Source organism: Dama dama, chromosome 7 (assembly GCF_033118175.1).
Source record: "Dama dama isolate Ldn47 chromosome 7, ASM3311817v1, whole genome shotgun sequence".
Lineage (NCBI taxonomy): Eukaryota > Metazoa > Chordata > Mammalia > Artiodactyla > Cervidae > Dama > Dama dama.
In genome coordinates this window covers 20,714,041-20,737,360 of record NC_083687.1, presented here as the reverse complement: position 1 = coordinate 20,737,360, position 23,320 = coordinate 20,714,041, and the positions used below count along the sequence as shown (strand labels likewise).

Here is a 23,320-nt window from a genome sequence, read left to right as displayed (position 1 = left end):
AACTCACCTCCTTGGCTTCTTTTTCAGACTCTCCTCCCAACCCCCAGCTTTACTGAAGTATAATTGACAAAATTGTAAGCTAGAGTGTCCAGTGTAATGCCTTGACAGACATACAAATTGGAAAAGGATCTCTTTAATCGAAGAATCTCTTTGATTAGAACTTACTCAATCCTGTTCTTAATCAGGGCTTGAAAATTTGAAAACAAGTAGTTTAGACTCAAAAGCTGACCCTGTCAAATATACTACAAAAGAATAATATAAAACTCTGTGATACTTTCCCCCAGTATAGGCATTCCTTTGTTTTGTTTTTATTCTCTTTTAAGGGGGCAGTGGAATGCTTCTTGGAAATTATTTCCACTTATAGGACAGGGATAAACTGTAGTTTTATTGCTCTTCCTCCAATTGTTTTTATTTATTTCATTCTGTTACCCATTACATTTTTTTTCTTTTTTCTTAATTTCATGATTGTTGCCCAGTTTACTTAGTTTAGTAAGATTTAATTTTCTTACAAGAGTTATAAAAGTGATTTTCTTAAAATACAATTTTCTTGCAATTCTTGAAAATAGAAGTTCGGGGGATTTAAGGATTATAGCTGCTTTCATAGTCCAAGGTAAATATCTGAAAACGCATCTTAAAAATCATTGAATCCAGTCCCCTCCTTTCATTGTTGAGGAACCGAGGTCCCCAGAAATGTTACTTGCCTGAGGTTATAGTACTTCTTAGCCACAGAGTAGGAACCAGAACCAGGTCATCTAACTTTCAGTCTAATTTCTTTTCATCATAACTGATTGCCTCGTCTTTGTAGCTGATGACCAGGATGTAGTGGGACTTTTAGCTGCATTATTGTAATCTTCCTAATTGGGTACTGGCCATATGAATTGTATCTGTTTTTTCTCGGCTCACATCTCTGGCCCCTCATTCAGCTGGGTGCTGTTTCTTCTTTGAGTGGAGGCAGTGACTACAGTGACATTCATCTGGGTCTCTACTCCTCCCCCACTGACTACCATGAACTTAGTCTTCAACTCCACAACATGGAAAAACTTAATCTCCAAATGAAGGGGTAAATTCCCCACTTGCTTTTTTTGGGACTCTAGAACTAAAATAATAGGATAATTGTTTGAAAGTAAATAGTATACAGACTTTATGTATTATTCATTCATTGCCTTAAAAAATAAAATTTTCTGGCTTTTAGTATTAATTAAGCTGATTTATTTGGTAGAAAATAATTTGCAAAATCCCTGTCTCAGGCAAACTGGAAGTGTTAGTAAAGCTAATAATTTATATATATATATATATTTTAACTTTTCAGTTTGTATTGAGGTATAGCCGATTAACAGTGTCATGGTAGTTTCAAGTGAACAGCAAAGGGACTCAACCATACATGTACATGGATCCAGTCTCCCCCAAACTCCGCTCCTGTCCAGGCTGCCACATAACATTGAGGCAGGGTCTCTGTGCTATGCAGTAGGTCCGTGTTGGTTATCCATTTTAAATATAGCAGTGTGTACTGTCCATCCTGTTCTTCCAAACTGTCTCTTACCCTTATACTTTGTGTCAGCAACCATAAGTTCATTCTCTATTTATATCTGTTTTTAATCAGAGCAAAAAAAATTTTTCTCATTTCAATAAATAAAATAATTGTTGTTGTTTAGTTGCTAAGCTGTTACTGACTCTTTTGCAACCCCATGGACTGTAGTCTGCCGGGCTCCTCTGCAGGTGGGATTTGCCAGGCAAGAATACTGGAGTGCATTGCCATTTTCTTCTCCAGGGGATCTTCCTGACCCAGGAATAGAACCCATGTCTCTTGTGTCTCCTGCATTGGCAGGCGGATTCTTTACCACTGAGCCACAAGAGAAGCCCAAATAAAATGATACTTAACTTAAAAAATATTGTTTGATCCACTTTTACCTCTTTGAAATTTCTCTTCTGTGTTTGTTTTATGCTGTGTCATTGTACTAATATTACATGTATATTTATATGACTTAAAAAGAGATAAATATACACATTGTATATGCTTGCTGAAAAAGTTTGTTTTTCTTACAGTTACAGCTGTTAAAAGAATTTGGTGTTAATGCTCCACATCGTACATCATTAATAAATTAATTACAACTTAAAACAATAATGAAACACCACCAGATAGCTATTAGCATGACAGAAATCCAAAACACCAAATACCAGAGAGGATCTGGAGCAATAAGAACTCTTATTCATTGCTGATGGGAATGCAAAATGGTACAGACACTTTGGAAGACAGCTTGACAGTTTCTTACAAAACTAAACAGGCTCTGATCATATGGTCCAGTAAACACACTCTTTGTTATTTACCCAAAGACTTTGAAAACTTATACCGACACAAAACTTGAATGAATGTTTATAGCAGTTTTATTCAGAATTGCTAAAACTTGGAAGCTACTAAGAAGTCCTTTAGTAGATAAGTGTATAAACAAATTATGCTATATCCAAACAATGAAATATTATTTAGTAATAAAACAAGAGTTTTCAGGCCATGAAGACACGAAGGAATGTTAAATGCATAATGCTACGTGAAATAAGCCAATCTCAGGGGACACATACTCTTGTGTTTGCAACTATATGACATTTTGGAAAAGACAAAGCTACAGAGACAGTGAAAAGATCAGGTATTGCCCTGGATTACAGAAGACAAAGGGATGAGTAGGCCGACCTCAGTGGCTTTGTAGTGAAACCATTTGTATGATAGTGTAATAGTTGATACATTTCGTTATACATCTGTCTAAACTAATAGAGAATCTCACGCAGAGTTACCCCTAGGGTAAGCTATAGACTCCAGTTAATAACATCTTATCAGTCAGTACTGATGCACTAATACAAAATGTGAATAATAGGGGAAACTGGATGCGGGGAGAGAGAAAACTCTCTGTAGTTTCCACTTGTTTTTCTTTAGCTGATATAATTATTTTATAAAACAGAATTTGGAGTTGATTTGTTTTCAGTGGTTGGTAATATGTGAATGTTTAGGAGAATGGGTCTGTAGATAGATACATCATCAGATATATACATTTACATAGGATCTGGAAGTTAGCCCAAGATTATGATAAATAATAATGTATTAGAAATTTCAGAGACATTGAAAGTGTATCACCATACTTGGGAAACGTGTTGGCGTAAGTTACTAATCAAAGATGTCAAATAGGGGTTCAACATAGAGTAAGATAGGAAATATCTGGCATCTTCCTTCCTTTTTTAAAAAACACATTATTTTTTTTAAACTGAGGTTAGAAACTACTGAAATAAGGTTTTGTTGTGTTTTTGGAAACGCATGGTGACTGGAGTAATATTAGGTGTATATTTTTAAAACTTTGTTTTCTGTATTTTGGAAATGTTTCTGTAACTAGTCCTTACTCTATTTTACTCGGCACTGTCTAATAATAGTTTTTTTTTTTTTACTTTAATAGATGTCTATATAAAGAATATCTCCCATTTTAGACCGTGTTAGGATTACACATGACAAACAAAAGTACTGAAAGGCTTAGTGATAAGTTCTGCAGACTTTTTGGAAAGGTGTCCCATGGTTTTGTTCAGCATATGCCCTCCTCTGTCTAAGTGTACAGAATAAGAAGTATAACTTCACCTCATGGATAGTCATGCTTCTTTCATACTTTCATTATGCACTGGGAATTGCAGAAATCTGCTGCCCAAGTCTAGCTGCCCACTGAGACACTGTATTCTGGGATTGAATAAAAACCAGACCTGTTTGGGTGAGAAGACAAGCCACTGTCTTGCTCGTCGTGACCATAGTTATCAAAGTTACATGAAAACTAAAATAGAAACTTGTGTGTTAGAGCAGTGAAGCTACTGTAGAAGACCAAGAGAGAGACAACTTTTTCAGGAAAGTTTCCTGAAAGACCTTTAGTGAAAGCTGCATCAGCAATACTGGTGGTGTTTAGGCATCTAGGCAGTATGTGAAGAAATTGAGCATCAGACCCTTTTGCTTGGGAATAGTCCCAGGACAAGTCAGTCGAGGCATCAGTGAGCAGTACGATAGGTCTTTAATGGGCTACTGAAAATAAAAAGATTTGTGTAAGTTTACCAGTTACTTGGATTTTGTCTTTAAGTGATTGAAAAATATTATATGTACTGCAGAGCAAAAAGAGGTGACTATGGCTAGGTACAATGGCTTTCATTTCTGTCTTACAAAAACCATTAAGACAATATCTAGCTTTCTATATGTGGGGAAAAGAAATTGCCAGAAGTAATATGAGAAAACATGTAAATTAAAGCTGGAGAACTAACAGCCCTGAAAATTAAAATAGTATATTCATCAAAGTCGCATCCCTAGTTATATCTTTAGCTGATTTTAGATACTTCACATGTTTATACTAATGACGATTGTTTTTAGAAGAAAAGTTTATAAAACCATGAAATAAAACTTGGTAATTATTTGTACATTTTAATAATATAAAAAGTAGTTTAAAAATATTTTTTTTACTAGAGATGTGAATTGAATTCGTTGTTTTATCTTTGAGTTAATTATTTCCTTTTGATAGTTCAGTTCAGTTGCTCAGTCATATCTGGCTCTTTGCAACTCCATGATGCAGCATGCCAGGCTTACCTGTCCATCACCAACTCTTGGAGTTTACCCAAACTCCTGTCCATCAAGTCCATCCAGCCATCTCATCCTCTGTTGTCCCCTTCTCCTCCTGCCTTCAATCTTTCCCAGCATCAGGGTTTTTCCAGTGAGTCAGTCCTTCGCATCAGGTGGCCAAAGTATTGGAGTTTCAGCTTCAGCATCAGTCCTTCCAGTGAATATTCAGGACCGATTCTCCTTGCAGTCCAAGGGACTCTCAAGAGTCTTCTCCAACACCACAGTTCAAAAGCATCAATTCTTCGGTGCTCAGCTTTCTTTATAGTCCAACTCTCACATCCATACATGACCACTGGAAAAACTATAGCCTTGACTAGATGGACCTTTGTTGGCAAAATAATGTCTCTGCTTTTTAATAAGGTTGGGCATAGCTTTCTTGAAAGGAGCAAGCGTCTTTTAATTTCATGGCTGCAGTCATCATCTGCAGTGATTCTGGAGCCCAAGAGAATAAAGTCTGTCACTGTTTTCATTGTTTCCCCATCTGTTTGCCATGAGTGATGGAACAGGATGCCATGATCTTAGTTTTCTGAATATTGAGTTTTAAGCCAACTTTTTCACTCTCCTCTTTCACTTTTATCAAGAGGCTCTTTAGTTCTTCTTCGCTTTCTGCCATAAGGGTTGTGTCATCTGCATATCTGAGGTTATTGATATTTCTCCCTGCAAACTTGATTCCAGCTTGTGCTTCATCCAGCCTGGCATTTCTCATGATGTAGTCTGCATGTAAGTTAAATAAGCAGGGAGACAATATACACCCTTGACGTACTCCTTTCCCAATTTGGAACCAATCTGTTGTTCCATGTCTGATTCTAACTGTTGCTTATTGACCTGCATACAGATTTCTCAGGAGGCAGGTAAGGTGGTCTGGTATTCCCATCTCTTTAAGAACTTTCCACTGTATTCTGTGATCCACACAGTCAGAAGTTTTGGCATAGTCAATAAAGCAGAAGTAGATGTTTTGATAACTGTACTTTGGTGTGAGATTTCAATTAACTTAAAATAACCAATGGGAAACTTTGTTTAGGCAGTCCAAAGAATTAAATATTGAATATGTCAGTGAACATAACAGAAGATTTTTGCCTTTGTGGAGTTTATCCTCTGATGGGGGCTTTTTATGCTCTTTCTCTTCCATTGCTTTGTTTGTCCTTTTACCAGTAGCACGCTATCTTTAATTACTCTGGCTTTATAGTAAGTCTTGTAGGATATCTCCTCCCACTTTATACTTCAAAAGTGTCTTGGGACTTCCCTGGTGGTCCAGTGGTTAAGACTTCACTTTCCAGTGGAGGGGTTGTCGGTTTGATCCCTGGTTGGGGAGCTAAGATTGCACATGCCTCGTGGCCAAAAAAACAAAAAACATAAAACAAGCAATATTTTAATAAACTCAATAAAGACTTAAAAATAGTCCACATAAAATAGATATATATATATCTTGACTGTTCTTGGCTCTTGACTCTCTCACAGAAAGTTTAGAGTCAATTTATATATATTTTAATTGCATTTTGTACTTTTGTGTGCTGTTTACCTCAGCTTTATTAAGATATGATTGATATATTATATAGGTTTGAGTCTATGTTGATTTGATACACTTGTTTATTACAAAATGATTACCACCATAGCTTTAGGTCACACCTCCATCACATCATACAATTACCACTTCAATTTTGTGGTAAGAATATTTAAGACTTACTCTCTTTTAACTTTTAAGCATGTAATATAATAATGGGTCACATGTTGTATGTTACATTCCAACAACTTATTCATCTTATAACTGGAAGTTTATACTCTTTAAGGATCATTTCCCTATCTCCCTCCCTCCCAACACTCCATTATTTGTTTCAGTGAGTTCATTCTGCCTTTGTGTTAATGATGCTATTTAGATGCTCTTATAATCGAAAAACTTGCTGGCTTGCATTAATTGAAATAATTTGTCTCCCCGTTATTTTGAGTTTTCTTTGTAGATACTCAGATTATATGAGTAAAAACAATTTAGTTTTTTCTTTGCAGTGCTCATATAAATTTTTTCTTGCCTTGTGTTGTAATTGTAATCTTAGTATTACATAGACTAAAAGTAGGGATAGTGGGAATCCTTATGTTGGTCTAAATTTCAGAAGGTTTGAATGCTTCTGAGTATGTTATTTCCTATCTGGTTTTTGGTAGATTCTTTTCATCGGATTGAGAAAATTCTGTTTATTCCTCATTTGTTAAAATCTTTATCATAAAGAATTGCTTAGTGATTTTCCCACATTTACTGAGATGACCATTTAGATTTTCTGTTTTCAGATTTTATGTAGTTAATTGTATTAATAAATTTATGGTTTACTCTTGTTTTCCTGACAACCAAAAGAAGTCTGCTCAACAAAGTAATCCTTCAGAATTGAAGGAGAGATGAAGAATTTCCAGGGAAGTAAAAGTTGAAGGAGTTCATGTCCACTAGACTAGCCTATAAGAAGAAAGCAACTTCATTGATACTAAATGAAAGGATACTAGTTAGTAGTAGTAAAATATATAAAAGTACAAGTTCTACTGGTTAAATTCAGAATACACAAATGTTTTAATGGTGGGTAAATCAGTTATACATCTAGTATGAAGGTTATAAGGCCAAAGTAGTAGAAATAATAACTACAATAATTTGTTAATGATACACAAAGTAAAAAAATATACTGTGAAATAAAAAACATAAAACGTGATGAAAGTGTGAAAGTGTTAGTCACTAAGTTGTGTCCCACTCTTTGCGACCCCATGGACTGTAGCCTGCCACGCTCCTCTGTCCATGAAATTCTCCAGGCAAGAATACTGGAGTGGGTAGCTATTCCCTTCTCCAGGGGATCTTCCCAACCTAGGGATCTAATGAACCCGAGTCTCCTACATTGCAGGCAGATTCTTTACCATCTAAGCCACTGGGGAAGCCCCAGAATGTGATGAGGGGAGGGTAAAACTACAGTATGAAAACCTGAGAAGCAGTAGAACTGATGGTGTCCCAAAATGTGTTCAAAGGCAGTCAGAGACCAATGTCTCAGCTTGAAGGCAGACAGAGAAGTTGAATTCTTCGTTACTCCTCTCTCGTTGTATTCAGGCCTTCAGCAGATCAGATGATGCCTACCCGCATTGGAGAAGCTATCTGCCTTACTCACTTTACTGACTCATAGGTTAGTTAACCTCATGCATAAATAACTTCAAATACATATCAAACTAATGTTAACCAAATATCTGGGCACTTAATGGTCCAGTTAAGCTGAAACGTAAAATTAACCATCACCCAGATCAACTTGGCACTGATATCTCCTTAAAATATATTTAGTCTCCAAATAAAGATAATAGCAGGGTCACAATTCTGCCTAACATGATATAGTTATCCAGCACACAGTTGTAATTGCACTAAGCCCTTTCCTAGAAGATGAGGTTAAGTCCATGAGAGACATTTATACTTCTTCTTAATATTCCTAGCTTAAATACTATGATATAAATACTGTAAGTCCAATGCATTTTATATTACATGATGAGGGATAAGAGTGGGAAGGAAACAAGATATTTCCCTAACAACCACACAAAGAAGTATTTACACACACCAAAAAGTATTCTTAACAAAATGACCATTACAATGCCCTTTATGTAACTGGTTAGATGATTGTAGCTTGCATTAATGACTACCTTCTCCCACTTTCTATTCCGTATTCCCCTGCCTTTAGCAAGCACATCAGCTGGTTGTGGTTCTTTAACTGGTAGAGAGACCCAAACCGTCATTCTTGAAGGATCTGAGGTATTAGTAGTCCTTCCAGTATTGGGTTGTAGTTTTCCATTGACATTAATCACAGGGCATGGAAATTCTATGAGACATCCTGAATGATCTCCTGTATTCCAGACATACTCTTTCTTACCTCTACTGTGGAGTACCAGTCGAGTTTCCACTGGGGAGTCAGTATCGCTCACCCCTGCCAACCCAGTAACTCCTTCTTTGCCTGTTGATTCAGAAGCGTGTGGAACCCGGGGTGACTCAGCTGTAGTCTTAAGTTTCACTCAATGGAATAATTGTTGTGTCGATGGAATAAATGTGAAAGTATTCCTCCCTCTGGAATTAAGACTTCTAGGCTAGCAAATCATAAGACCATGGGAACAGGAAGCAACAATTTTGTTAGTGGGTCTTTTAGAAGTAGTGAGTGGTGCCTGTCTCTTTCCATCCCTTAATTCCTAGACCTGTGAATTCTGTGCGTGGGAGAAACCGCACCATATATTGGATGTTGATTCATAGGCTGTATAGTCTTCTGGAAAACCTTACCCCTGCTCTACAAGGTATTACCACCTTACTGGCCCCGTCGCTCAGCCTTCAAAAGGTCATTTCATCATTCCGTCAGACCAGGTGTTTCATAATGGTGGGAAACATGTTAAGAGAGTGTGTGTGTGTGTGTGTGTGTGTGCGCGCACGCGCGCGCGCGCCCACTCAGACATGTCCGACTCTTAAAGACCCCATGGACTGTAACTCCCCAGGCTCCTCTGTCCATGGAATTTTGCAGGCAAGAATACTGGGATAGGTTGCCATTTCCTACTCCAGGGGATCTTCCCGACTCAGGTATTGATCCTGCATCTCTTGCATCGGCAGGCAGATTCTTTACCAGCTGGACCACTCGAGAAGCTCTTATGTTAAGAATAGTGAGTTCCATTTAACCTGCAATATCCTCCTGTGTACTTTGAATCATCTCTAGATTACTTATAATACCTAGTACAAAGTAGGTGTCATGGAAGTAATTATAAATACAGTGTAAATGATATGTGAATATCATTGTATTTGCCAATACATGGCAAAATCAAACTTTGCTATTTGGAACCTTCTGGAATTTTTTTGTTTTTAATTCAAGTATTTTTGATTCAGGGTTAGTTAATCTGAGGATGTAGAACGTGAAGATATGAAAGGCCAACTGTGTTGGTTATTTGAGTATGGTAACATAATTTTCTGATTACCAACATAATGAATTGGTTGTTAAAATTTTGCATTTTGAAATAGTAAATGCCCTCAAAGATGCCCACACAAATCAAGAAATAACATTGATGACACTGTTTTTTCTCTGGAAGTTTCAGTTTACGTAGGAAAGATGCAGTTCTTTGTCATAGAAAATTGTATACCTACTCTGTCATTTGAGAGAACAATTTGTACTTTATTAAGCAGAGTGTTGTAATTGATATTTTTCAGTTTTACAGTTCTTAATGTTGGCATATTGATTTTCTTTGTAGGTTTTCTTTAGGTGATGCTCGGAGGCCTCTTCATGAAACGGCAGTTTTGGTAGAAGATGTGGTGCACACTCAGTTAGTTAATCTGGTAAGGGCATATCATCCTATTTGGTAGCGCTGCTCTGTGTTCTGCTTATACTGGCATTGAAACCCAACAGTTTTTTAAATTTCTTTTTTAAAAAACATTTCAAATTCTTTCTTGTCATCTCTATTGAGATATAATTTTCATGTAACAAAATTTCACCAGTACATGATTCTAAGAGTTTTGTCAACTGAGTATTGTTATGTGACTAGCAGTGCAGTCATTATATAGAAATATTTCCATCATCTAAAAACATTCCTTTGTACCCCTCACTCTTTTCTCCCACTCCTGATAACGCTGGTCTGTTTCTCAATCATTATATCAGTGTACTTTTTTTAGAACTTAAAAATGATCTTTTGCTCTGTATTTGAGATGTATGAAGAATTGCACAAATAGTACATGTAATTCTCAGGTAGCAGTCAGCTTCCTCTGTTAACAACTTGCATAACTGTACTACAGTCACCAAAACCAGGAATAACATTGGTATCATACTGTAATAAAATTACCAACCTTATTTGAGTTTTGTCAGTTTTCCCCTTAATGTCACTTTTCTGTTCCAGGATCGAGTCCAGGGTAACTCACTGCAGTGATCTGCCAGGTCTTTGTGGTCTACTGTCTGTGATCGGTCTTTTCTGAGTATTTCATGACGTATATATTTTTGAAAATTGCGAAACAGTCATTTTATAGAGTGCTCTTCTTTGTCAGTTGGTCTGATACTTTCTTATGGTTAGAATGTGACTGTGCCGTTTTGGTGGTAATCAGAGAAGTGATGGACTTCTCTGCGTATCATGTCAATGGATTCATGTTGTTGATGTTTTTACAATTTTAACCTTGATAACTTGGATAAGGTGTTATGTGCTGAGTTTTTCTGCTATGATGAGGTTACTTTTTTTTTTCCTATTTTTGTTAATAAGTGTCTTGTGGGAGATATTTTATGACTATGCAAATACTCTTTCTCTGAAAAAAATTGCTTATTTAACATTCACCAGTGGGTATATGCTTTTCTTTTCCTTCTTTCCTTTTATCTTTTTAAGTTGCAATTATTCTGAAAGGAATAGCTATCCTTTATCACCATTACTTAATAAATGTTTAATGTACATATGTATAGACTAATGTATATTTAAGTTTTGCTCTTATAATCATTATGTAATAATATTTTTATTTATTTTTATTGCTTAGTTTGTTCCAGCATTGGCCATTAGAAATGATTTCGCCTCCTCTCCTCATTTTCCCATCAAGTCTTTGGTCCTGTATCTCCTCAATGTTAGGCATGTCAGTCCTTTGCTTGGGGCATATGTTGCAGGTATATTCTTCTGCTGTGCAGTTTTCTTTTGACTTTGTTTTTATGACAAGAAACATAAAACATGTTTCTGGGGGCATGCAAGTATTTTTATTTTAATGTAGTCAAATGCATCAATATCTTATTTCCTTTGTATTTTGAATTATAGTTAGTAACATTTTTCTTATGCTGATTTTTAAAGAGAAATTCATCCATACTGTCTTCTAGTACCTGTGTGTTCATTTTTAACATTTAGTTTCCTAACCATCATCATTTATTAGAAAGTACCTACTTTCATGATTTGAAATGCCTCTGTCTTTATTAAATTAGCATGTATATTGGGATCTATTTCTGATTTTATGTTCTGTGTGTTGAAGTGTTAGTTGCTCAGTCATGCCCCACTCTTTGTGACCCCATGGACTGCAGCCAATCAGGCGCCTCTGTCTATGGGATTCTCCAGGCAAGAATACTGGAGTGGGTTGCTATTTCCTTTTCCAGGGTATCTTCCCTACCCAGGAATCGAACCCAGATCTCCTGCATTGCAGGCAGATTCTTTACCAACTGAGCTATACCAGTGGTTTATTTGTCTATGCATGTGCTAACATAACATTTTTAATTGTAGAAGTTTTATGGTATATCTTAAAGATTCTCATGACTATATACCCTTTTTAATGTTATCTCATTATGTTCCTGATTATTCTTATATGTTTATTTTTCCATATGAACTTTAGTTTTAAAATTTCTAGCTCTGTAAAATAGCTTTTTGGTATTTTTATCAAGATTGTGTGAACTTTTAAATCAAGTTAAAGAGAATTGTATATTAATGTTGAATCATTCTAAGGAAAGGCAATGCCTACGTTTTGCCAAGACTATTTTTGTGTCTTTCATGAGTGTTTTGATATTTTTCTTCTATAGGCTTCATGTATTTCTTAGTAGATATATTCCTAAGTATTTAATCTTATTTGCTATTGGAAATAGGCTTTATCTGTAATTACATAATGACTGAAAGCATCTAGAATTTACCGAAATACATAAAAATCTGTCTCAGGAAGCTGAGCAAACTCCAAAAAAGGATAAGCCCAAAGAAATGTATGTTCAAACTGCTGACTATGAGAGACATAGTAAAAATCTTAAAAGCACCCAGATTTATTACTATAGGGGACCAATGATTTGAAGGACCACAGAATTTTCATGAAAATACAAAGACTAGGCGGCAGTAGCAGAACAGATTTAAAGTACTGGATTCCATTTTCTCCACATCCTCACCAGCACTTGTTATTTCATCTTTTTCATAATAGCCCTACCCAGGTATTGACATAAAACAGACACATAGATCAATGGAAAAGAATTAGAGTCCTGAAATATCCCACATGTACAGAGTCAATTAATGTACAAGGAAAGTAAACAAAATTAGAGTTTTTGTTTGTTTTCTTTGGGGCTTCTCAGGTGGCTCAGGGGTAAAGAATCTGCCTGCAGTACAGGAGTCATGCAGCAGCCTCGAGTTTGAGCCCTGGGTCAGGAAGATCCCCTGGAGAAGGAAATGGCAACCCACTCCAGTATTCTTGCCTGGAGAATCCCATGGGCAGAGAAGCCTGGAGGGCTGCAAAAGAGTTGGGCATGACTTAGTGATGAAAACAAACTAACAAAAAGCCAAAATTGGAGAGCTGCATGCAAAAGAATGAAATTGGGTACTCTTTTACACTATACACAAAAGTTAATTCAAAATGGATTAAAGAGTCAAATGGAAGACCTGAAACCATGAAATGCCTAGAAGAAAACATAGACCAATGCCTTGACATAGGTCTTGGTGATGATCTTTTTAATCTGACAACCAAAACAAAAGCAGAAATAAAACCAAGTGAAACTATATCAAACTAAAAAGCTTGTGCACAGGAAAGGAAACCCTCAATAAAATGAAAAGATAACCTACTGAATGAGAGAAAATGTTTGCAAATCATATATCTGATAAGGGACTAATATTCAAAATATATAAAGAACTTATGCAACTCAGCAGCAAAAAATAAACAATCCGATTAATAAAATGGGAGGAAATCTAAATATTTTTCCAAAGAAGACATGAAAGTGGCCAACATGTCCCTGAAAAGCTGCTTACCATTATTAACCATCAGGGCAATGCAAATCTAAACCAATGACATACCACCTTATACCTGTTGGACTGGCTTCTGTCAGAAAGACTGTGAACAGCAAATGTTGGTCAGGAGGTGGAGAAGGGAGGCCTTGTGCGTTGTTAGTGGGACTGGAAATGGGTGCAGCCACTGTGGAAAACAATATGGAGGGTACTCAGAAAATTTAAAACAGAAATACCATACCATCTAGCAATTCTAGTTCTGGTTATTTATCCAAAGAAATGAAAACACTAACTCAAAAAGACATATGCACATCCAAGTTTATTTGTAGTACCCAGGATATGGAAACAAGGTATGTATTCATAGGTGGATGAATGGGTAAAGAAATTGTGGTGTAGCTACACAATGGAATATTATTGAGCCAGAAAAAATAATGAAATCTTGCCATTTGCCGTACTATGAATAGACCTCATGGGTGTTATGCTAAGTGGAATAAGGCAGACATAGAAAGACAAGTACCACAAGAGCTCTCTTTTAACTGGAATCTAAAATAAAAATAAATCAAGCTCATAGATACAGAGAAACAGATTGGTGGCTGCCAGTGTCAGGGAGTGGAACGGAATGAACGGTTTTGGTTTTTGTTTTAGTTTAAATAAACTGTTGTTTTTTATTTTAAAAATAAACTAATTTTTAAAACATTATCATAACTGATAATTGTAGTATTCACACAGATATAAGTTTGCACAACTCTAGAGTTCTTCATGCTTTTGTATATACGCGTCTCTATAAAAAACATACTTCAAATCTTTCATAGGAGTCAACATCTATTTGTTAAACTTAACTGAGGAAAGTAAGCATCAGGATAGAGGTAATAAACTCTTGAGCTATACAAAGATATAGCATAGACTCTTTTAAAATTTCACTTGCAGTATATTAAGATACAAATTTAGTTGCCAACATTTTTAAATTAGATCACTTTTTTGCAAAAACAGGATTTCTGGCTTCTCTTGAAACATTAGAATTGGAATGTTTGACAACATAGGTATGAATTTTGAAATGGAAATCTGAGCTTGGGAGCCACTTCTACCTGTAGTCTTTTCACAGACTGGTTTTTAACCAGTAAAAACCAGAAAATACTTAACCAGAAAAGTATTCAGCACTGATGGAGTTATACAGCATATTCTTGCTGTATTTCCATCTCCAATTTCAGTTTTTCAAAAAACTCATACTTTTTCATTTTGGAAGAAAATGATGTTTTTTAAAGGAATTTTTCTGGAAAAACTGTGAGAACAGTATTATGTCCATCTCTGATTTTCATACACAAAAATAATAAAGAAGTTTTTTATGTTATATGCTTTTTTTCTCCCATGACTTAGTGCTGTTAATGCAAGAGTGATCTGTGAAATGCTTTGATAGTGTACTATCAAAGGTAATACATAATATAGAAGAAACCAGAAGGAATTTGTTCTCCTTTCCTGAACGCCCTTACTTAATACCTTAATCTGAAACTTTCAGTTCAGTTCAGTTGCTTAGTTGTGTCTGACTTTTTGTGTCCCCATGGACTGCAGCACACCAGGCTTTCCTGTCCATCACCAACTCCTGGAGCCTACTTAAACTCATGTCCATTGAGTTGGTGATGCCATCCAACCATCTCATCCTCTGTCGTCCCCTTCTTCCCCTGCCTTCCATCTTTCCCAGCATCAGGGTCTTTTCCAATGAGTCGGTTCTGCGAAACAGGTGGCCAAAGTATTGGAGTTTCAGCTTCAGCATCAGTCCTTCCAATGAATATTCAGGACTGATTTCCTTTAGGATAGACTGGTTGGATCTCCTTGCAGTCCAAGGGATTCTCAACACCACAGTTAAAAAGCATCAGTTCTTTGGTGCTCAGCTTTCTTTATAGTCCAACTCTCACATCCATACATGACTACTGGGAACATCACAGCTTTGACTAGATGGACCTTTGTTGACAAGATAATGTGTCTGCTTTTTAATATGCTGTCTAGGTTGGTCATAACTTTTCTTCCAGCGAGCAAGCGGCTTTTAATTTCTGGCTGCAGTCACCGTCTGCAGTGATTCTGGAGCCCCCCAAAATAAAGTCTCTCACCATTTCTATTGTTTCCCCATCTATTTGCCATGTAGTGATGGGACTAGATACCATGATCTTACTTTTCTGAATGTTGAGTTTTAAGCCAACTTTTTCACTCTGCTCTTTCACTTTCATCAAGAGCCTCTTTAGTTCTTCTTTGCTTTCTGCCATAAGGGTGGTGTCATCTTCATATCTGAGGTTATTGATATTTCTCCCAGCAATCTTGATTCCAGTTTGTGCTTCATCCAGCCCAGCATTTCACATGATGTAGTCTGCATGTAAGTTAAATAAGCAGGGTGACAATATACACCCTTGACATACTGCTTTCCCGATTTGGAACCAGTCTGTTGTTCTATGTCTAGTTCTAACTGTTACTTGTTGACCTGTATACCGATTTCTCAGGAGGCAGGTCAGGTGGTCTGGTATTCTCATCTCTTTATGAATTTTCCACAGTTTGTTGTCATCCACATAGTGAAGGGCTTTGGCGTAGTCAATAAAGCAGATGTTGATGTTTTTCTGGAACTCTCTTGCTTTTTTAGTGATCCTGTGGATGTTGGCAGTTTGGTTCTTCTGCCTTTCTAAATCCAGCTGAACATCTGCAAGTTCACGGTTCACATACTGTTGAAGCCTGGGTTGGAGAATTTTGAACATTACTTTGCTAGTGTGTGCAATTGTGCAGTAGTTTGAGCATTATTTGGCATTGCCTTTCTTTGGGATTGGAATGAAGCTGACCTTTTCCAGTCCTGTGGCCACTGCTGTGTTTTCTAGATTTGCTGGCATATTGAGTGCAGCACTTTCACAGCATCATCTTTCAAGATTTGAAATAGCTCAACTGGAATTCCATCACCTCCACTAGCTTTGCTCATAGTAATGCTTCCTAAGGCCCGCTTGACATCACATTCCAGGATGTCTGGCTCTAGGTGAGTGATCACACCATCATGATTATCTGGGTCGTGAAGATCTTTTTTGTACAGTTCTTCTGTGTATTCTTGCCATCTCTTCTTAATATCTTCTGCTTTTGTTAGATTCATACCATTTCTATTCTTTATTGTGCTCATCTTTGCATGAAATGTCCCCTTGGTATCTCTAATTTTCTTGAAGAGATTTCTATTCTTTCCCATTCTTTTGTTTTCCTCTGTTTCTTTGCATTGCTCACTGAGGAAGGCTTTCTTATCTCTCCTTGCTATTCTTTGGACCTCTGCATTCAAATGGGTATATCTTTCCTTTTCTCCTTTGCCTTTAACGTCTCTTCTTTTCTCAGCTATTTGTAAGGCCTCATCAGACAACCGTTTTGCCTTTTTCCATATTTTTCTTGGGGATGGTCTTGATCACCCTCCGTCATGAACCTCTGTCCATAGTTCTTCAGGCACTCTATGAGATCTAATCCCCTGAATTTATTTGTCACTTCCATTGTATAATCGTAAGGGATTTGATTTAGGTCATACCTGAAACTTAAAGGGAAAGAAAATCCAAAACATATAGTTTAAAATCTGTATAAAACTTCTGACTGTAATCGAGAGCATGTTAGATTATTAAAGCCACAGGATTTTTCTCTGTTAATTTTTTTTGGAGTATAGAATGGCACAGTTGTAAAGTACCTGCCTCCCAATGCAGGAGATTCAAGAGGATGTGGGTTTGATCCCTGGGTCTGGAAGATCCCTTGGAGTAGGAAATAGCAACCCCCTCCAGTATTCTTGTCTGGAAAATCACATTGACAGAGGAGCCTGGCAGGCTGCAGTCCATGGGTCTCAAAGAGTCAGGCACGACTGCTCCCGTGTGCGCACACACACACAGACACACACACACACACACACACAGTTACTTTACAGTGTTTTGTTAGTTTCTTGCTGTGCAGCAAAGTGAATCAGTCATACGTGTCCATATATCCACTCTTTGTTAGATTTCCTCCTGGTTTAGGTCACCACAGAGAGTAGAGTTCCCTGTGCTGTAGTAGTTTTTCTATCAGTTATATCTTTTATACGTGTATGCTTAGTCACTCAGTGGTGTTAGCAATTTTATTATTACTTTCTGTAAGTTAGTAATAGTAAATGATTACTATTATAATGGATTATGATAAGATAACAGGGCTGTTTAATATCATGGTTTAGATTAGAAATGGATTGAACAATTCATTGAAATGTTCTTCCAGGTTTTCCAGAAAGATGCAGACATTTTCATATCCTAATCTTCCATCTTCTCCCACTCCACAGGGTGAGCTACACTTATGCTTGAAGTAGGTGGAGATTTATGCCAATTTGAAACTGTGTGACAGACTTGCCCTTATGATTGCTGTCAATAATAACATCTTTTCAAGTTCCCAAACTGTCATGATGTCTGATGACTACATAGCTTCTTTCATTTTTTTTTAGTTCATTCAAAGTTAAATATCAGGGGACCCTTTTCATTTTATGCATAGAGTATAACTATCTACCATTCCACTTCAAAATCACATTGGATTTCCACTATGTATTCTACCAGGCAACTAGTAAGCTCTTTAGTCTGTTGTACTGTGTTTTCACATCAGAACCAGTTTCTCAGGGTTATTCTGAAGGTCTTTAGTTATGAAAACTAATAGCAAATTTGTGTGTGTCCAAAGTGATTGCTTACATCTCCCATCTGTATTAGCATTCACTGAGTCGTGTCTTCCCCACTCCGCTTACTTGTACTGCTTTTTCATTGGACAGTTTATCTTCCTGGTGGATAAATACAGGGCACTTGTTCCGTTCTCATCACCACTTCTGTGGGACTGTCACTTAGGTCACCTCAGCCATGGTTTATGAGTATGTTTTAAAATAGTAATAAGAGTTTCCTGTGCAGAACTTCAATTGTTAGGGTTATCAAAATAGGACAAACTAATATAATTTGTGATTGCATAAAATAAAGGAAGTAGAGGTACCATGGGGACCTAATGAATCACAAAGTGGAAACACTCTTCTCGCTGACTAAACATTCAGACTTTGTGCTAAGTCAGAGCATGGAGATGTAGCTCAGCAAACTGGAACACCATCTGTGTTTACATGGATGGGACAGAGAAGTTCACAAATACCCTCTGGGAAAAAAATTCTTGGCTTGTTTGTCTGTTTCTACTGTTGAGGAAATGAAGTACCACTTATTTAGCATAAATGTTCTGAAAGCACACCTCCTTTGTGGGATGCACACAACATGTGCACACATATACACAGAGTGGCTCAAAATATAGAACATAGTATGTCATGAAAAAGTGATTGGCTTCCTTCTTTTTTTCTTTCTAAAGAATGTACTGTGGAAAGTTTAATAATTGTTTTGAACAGTACTTGTTTCTGATTGATTGTTCTTAATGTTTTCTATTTAATTATATTTTCTCTCATGTGTTACTACCTCATGCCTTAAGATATAGTATTATATTTCCTCTTTTTTAAAAAAATAACATCTGTATTGCAGTTGACAGATATTTAGTTTTTAATCTGCTACACAAAATGGGCATATTCTCAGTGGACTGCCTATTTAGTTATATCTTTCCATCAGTTCCCCTGGGTAGTTTGCCACAGTATAACCTTGAGGACCACCAACAAGGAAAGAATTTCTCTACTCTCAACATATCTTTTATTTTTATATCTTTTATATCTTTATTTTTCCTGCTGTAGTATACTCATTCTACTTGTTGTTGTTGTTCAGTTGCTCGATTGTGTCCTATTCTTTGCAACCACACGGACTACAGCACACCCGGCTTCCCTGTCCTTCACCATCTCCTGGAGATTGCTCAGATTCATGTCCATTGAGTCGGTGATGCCATCCAACTATCTCATCCTCTGTTGTCCCCTTCTCCTCCTGCCCTCAATCTTTCCCAGCATCAAGGTCTTTTCCAATGAGTCGGCTCTTCTCATCAGGTGACCAAAGTATTGGAATTTCAGCTTCAGTCCTTTCAATAATAAATAATTCAATAATAGTTTGATAATCAGGGTCAATTTCCTTTAGGATTGACTGGTTTGATTTCCTTCCTGTCCAAGAGACTCTCAAGAGTCTTCTCTGACACCTCCGTTTGAAAACATAAAGTCTTCAGCGCTTAGCCTTCTTTACTGTCCAACTCTCACATCCATACATGACTACTGGAAAAACGATACCTTTGAATATATGGACATTTGCTGGCAAAGTGATGTCTCTGCTTTTTAATACACTGTCTATATTTGTCATAGCTTTTCTTCCAAGGAGCAAGCATCTTTTAATTTCATGGCTGCAGTCGCCATCTGTAGTGATTTTTGGCGCCCAAGAAAATAAAGTCTGTCACTGTTTCCATTGTTTCCTCATCTGTTTGCTGTGAAGTGATGGGACTAGGTGCCATGATCTTAGTTTTCTGACTGTTGAGTTTTAAGCCAACTTTTTCACTCTCCTCTTTCACCTTTATCAAGAGGCTCTTTAGTTCCTCTTGGCTTTCTGCCATTAGGGTGGTGTCATCTGCATGTCTGAGGTTGTTGATATTTCTCCCCATAATCTTGATTCCAGCTTGTGATTCATCTAGCCCAGCATTTTGCATGATGTACTCTGCATATACAGTAAATAAGCAGCGTCACCATATGCAGCCATGACGTATTCATTCTACTACTAGAATGTTATTCTGCCAATAGTCAATTTTTGAATTCAAGGTAAGAGAATCTCAGAGTATACACTGTTTACAGTTCCAGTAAGTTTAAGGCAGCGTTTCATATTACATGGTTTTCTTAGCAGAGTTATAAAACAGCACCTCGCCTCCTTTCCATGAGTGTCAAGGCTTTTCCTTTAGTAGCTTCATTTATTTCCTGCTGGTCAGCTAGAATCCTGTTATCTAACTCAGACTAAGCTCTACTAGCTACTTGGCTCCTGTGCCAAGTTTGGATTTCTGACCTGTGCTTAAAGTTTCACTTCTGGCTGAAATTCCTATTAAATGCCTAGTGCATAGTTTCCAAGAATTTCAGATTTACCAAAGACAGGCAGTCCCTTCATAAAATATCCTCTCTCCAGATTGATTTGCATCACTGAATTAAAATAGGTACAGATTTGTGCCAACTAGAAATTGTGTGACTGACTTGATATTTTATGCTATCAATAATATGCTTTTGATAGTATCCATTTTGAGTGCATTAAAAAAAAAAAACACCATGTTTTTGATTACTGTATAGCCACTTTGAATTCCCTGTTTACTCACAGTTAAATATCATAAAGGTCTTTTTGTTTTATACATAGAATATAATTATCTAGCATTCCATTTAAATGTCATACTAGACTTTCACTATATAAATTTATCAGCCAATTAGTAAACCATGTAGTCTGTTGAAATTTGTTTCAATATATGAATTGGTTTTCAGAGTTATTCTAATAATCTTTAATTACATAAATTAGATGAGAATAAGCTTTGCCTGAATGAAGAGGGACTGACTGGCCTCCCATGGGATGAGCAGACAGTGAGCTCTCCTTCTCTGTTTCTACTTGTAATGCCTTTTACTTTGGCAAACATCTCCCCACTGCTCTATTCTCAGCCATCAGATTTTGTGTTCTCTTCTGTATCTGAACCAAGAAATTGTCTTCAGACTCCTACCCTACACTCCAGTATCTTTCCCAAGGTCTTTGAAAGTCTTTTATTTATTTGTAACCCTAGATCTTTTAATGGAGTTGCTATTTCTCTTGATAAATGGAAAATTATCCAGAGAAAAAGGAAATAAAAATCAGTTAACATATACTGTGTGCCAACAGATACCCTAAAAAAATTTTTATATATTATTTTGTTGTAGATATATAGTCTGTTTTCCAGGGTTAAAAAAAAATCACATTATTATTTCAGTATAGCTTTTTAACTTAGTTTAACACAATTTAACTCTGCCTTATATGAGTTTGAGTAAACTCTGGGAATTGGTGATGGACAGGGAGGCCTGGTGTGCTGCGATTCATGGGGTCGCAAAGAGTTGGACACAACTGAGCAACTCAACTGCACTATGTGTTATGTAGATATAATATACACCTTTATTTCTCAGATCCCAGTATTACATATTAGTCTACACTTAAAAATATATAATAGTTCATTTTTTATCAATGTATGACAAAAAAAATAATAATAATAAAAAAATATATAAAAACAAAACAAAAAAAAATAAAATAAATAAAATGTTTTTATCCCTTCAGATACTCACATTCATCCTCATTTTTATTAGGGATATTATTTTACTGATTGTGATAGGGAGCAGTTTGTTTATGCTGATAGTTTCAAATGTTTCTAGTCATTTTTATGTCTCTTGATGAATTTATAAATCACATTCTCTTTCTTAAGAATGCACTGACCATCTTTAGATACTTCTCTAGAGTAAGTTGAAATTCTAAGTCACAGAGATAATGTGAAACTCAAAAGATGTTATTTATGTTTGAATATTGATACAAAATTGATTTTAAATTTTTTAAAAGAGTGAAAAGAGAAATAAGGTCTTCCAAATAAACGTTTCAATTAGAAAAGGCTTAAGAAAACATATTAAGAATGTGAGACTAATTGAGACTAATTTTGAAAATTTAATGTTTTATTATCAGTAGAATCTTACTGACTTTGCACTTCTAATCCAGCTAAAAATCTGAGAGTGGGGAACAGAAGGGCAGTAGACTTCACTAAAATCATCCTCATTCTTAGTGGTTTTAATCGTAAAGTTTATAGATTTTTCTTTTTTCCAATAGAGTAGATGCAGCAGAAAGGTGAGGATCAAGGCAAGTAGTTACCAAGACAGGTGCCGATAAGCAGCAGCAAGAGGTCGTGAAAGTGTTGGAGCTAAGAGAAAATGATTGCTTTAAAAACAAAATTATAGGAATCTAATTGGTCTTAGAATACAGTTTATAAATTATGTTCCAGAAAGTATGTATTGAAATACCTAACATCTCCTAATAAAGTTCGTTGGTTGCAGAGACAACCACTCTTAAATATAACAAGCGTGATGATTAATACTCAAAATGAAGGCTTGAAACAAGTAGAAAAAGTTGATACATTCAGAATACTCTTTAGAAAGTAAAGATAGCATGTGATACGCTTAGAAAGATGTCTCTCAATAATAAAAGTTTATTTTTTTTAAATCTGGAAATTTAGTTATATATAATATAGCATATATTTCTTAAAAGCTCAAAAACCTTTCCCCCCCAAAACTTTGTATAAGAATCCGTTGATTTAGCAATTCCTTAATGAAATTTTTCAAATATATTTTCTTTTTAAAGTTTCAATCTATGCACACACTGACAGAATGACATCTCTTAAAATCAACATTTTACTTAATATTTACGGTAAACCTGGAGAGTTAAAAAATATCTTCATTTTGTAGGCATGGAAACTGAAGAACAGAAAGATTAAGCAACTTGACAAAAGTCACATAGGTTATAAAGTAGGAAATGTGAAATTCAAATGATTTCTTCTTCAGAGAGTTTGGGGAGGATGGAAAATTCTGATTCTTTTATGGATACTTAGTGGTTGAATTTACTGTGTATCTCTAAGGTCCCTTCTAATTTTGAGTATTCTGTGATTCTCTGCAGTGAAGAGTATTGTTCCCAGAATAGATTCATATTCCGCAGAACATTCACAGAGAATAGTGAACAAAAAGAAATGGTTAGTAGAGGGGAGTCCCAAGATAAAAAAGCAGAATCTTCTTTTCTTGTGGAAAATAAAACTTCAGTATCAAGTCTCTGTTAAAGATATCCCATATTTTAAATCTGTAAAGAGAAAAAGTAACATTCTTCTATGTGAGAAATGGTCATTATAACCAGTAAAAAATTCTCAGCATGATGAATAATTTTATAACGTTAAAGTGGCATCATTTGATAGATCTCTGGACAAAGATAATTAAATGTTAAGAAAGAAGAAACCCACTGGAAAAAATAATAATAATAATAAAAATTAAAAAAAAATAATAAAAAAATTAAATGGAAAAAAAAAAAAAGAAAGAAGAGATTAAAATATACTCAAAAAAGATAT

At 36.0% G+C, this 23,320-nt stretch overlaps 1 protein-coding gene across 4 annotated transcripts in view; it reads left to right on the top strand.

Annotated features, from left to right (window-relative positions):
* The window catches only part of SUPT3H (SPT3 homolog, SAGA and STAGA complex component), a 375,450-nt gene that overhangs the window by 179,322 nt on the left and 172,808 nt on the right, over positions 1–23,320 (top strand). For 3 of the 4 annotated variants that reach the window (XM_061146853.1, XM_061146854.1, XM_061146851.1), the window contains one exon: positions 9,845–9,929. The exons of the other annotated variant lie outside the window; for it this stretch is intronic. In XM_061146853.1, coding sequence (XP_061002836.1) covers positions 9,845–9,929 — 85 coding nt within the window. The remainder of the gene's footprint in view (positions 1–9,844; positions 9,930–23,320) is intronic. 4 annotated transcript variants of the gene reach the window in all.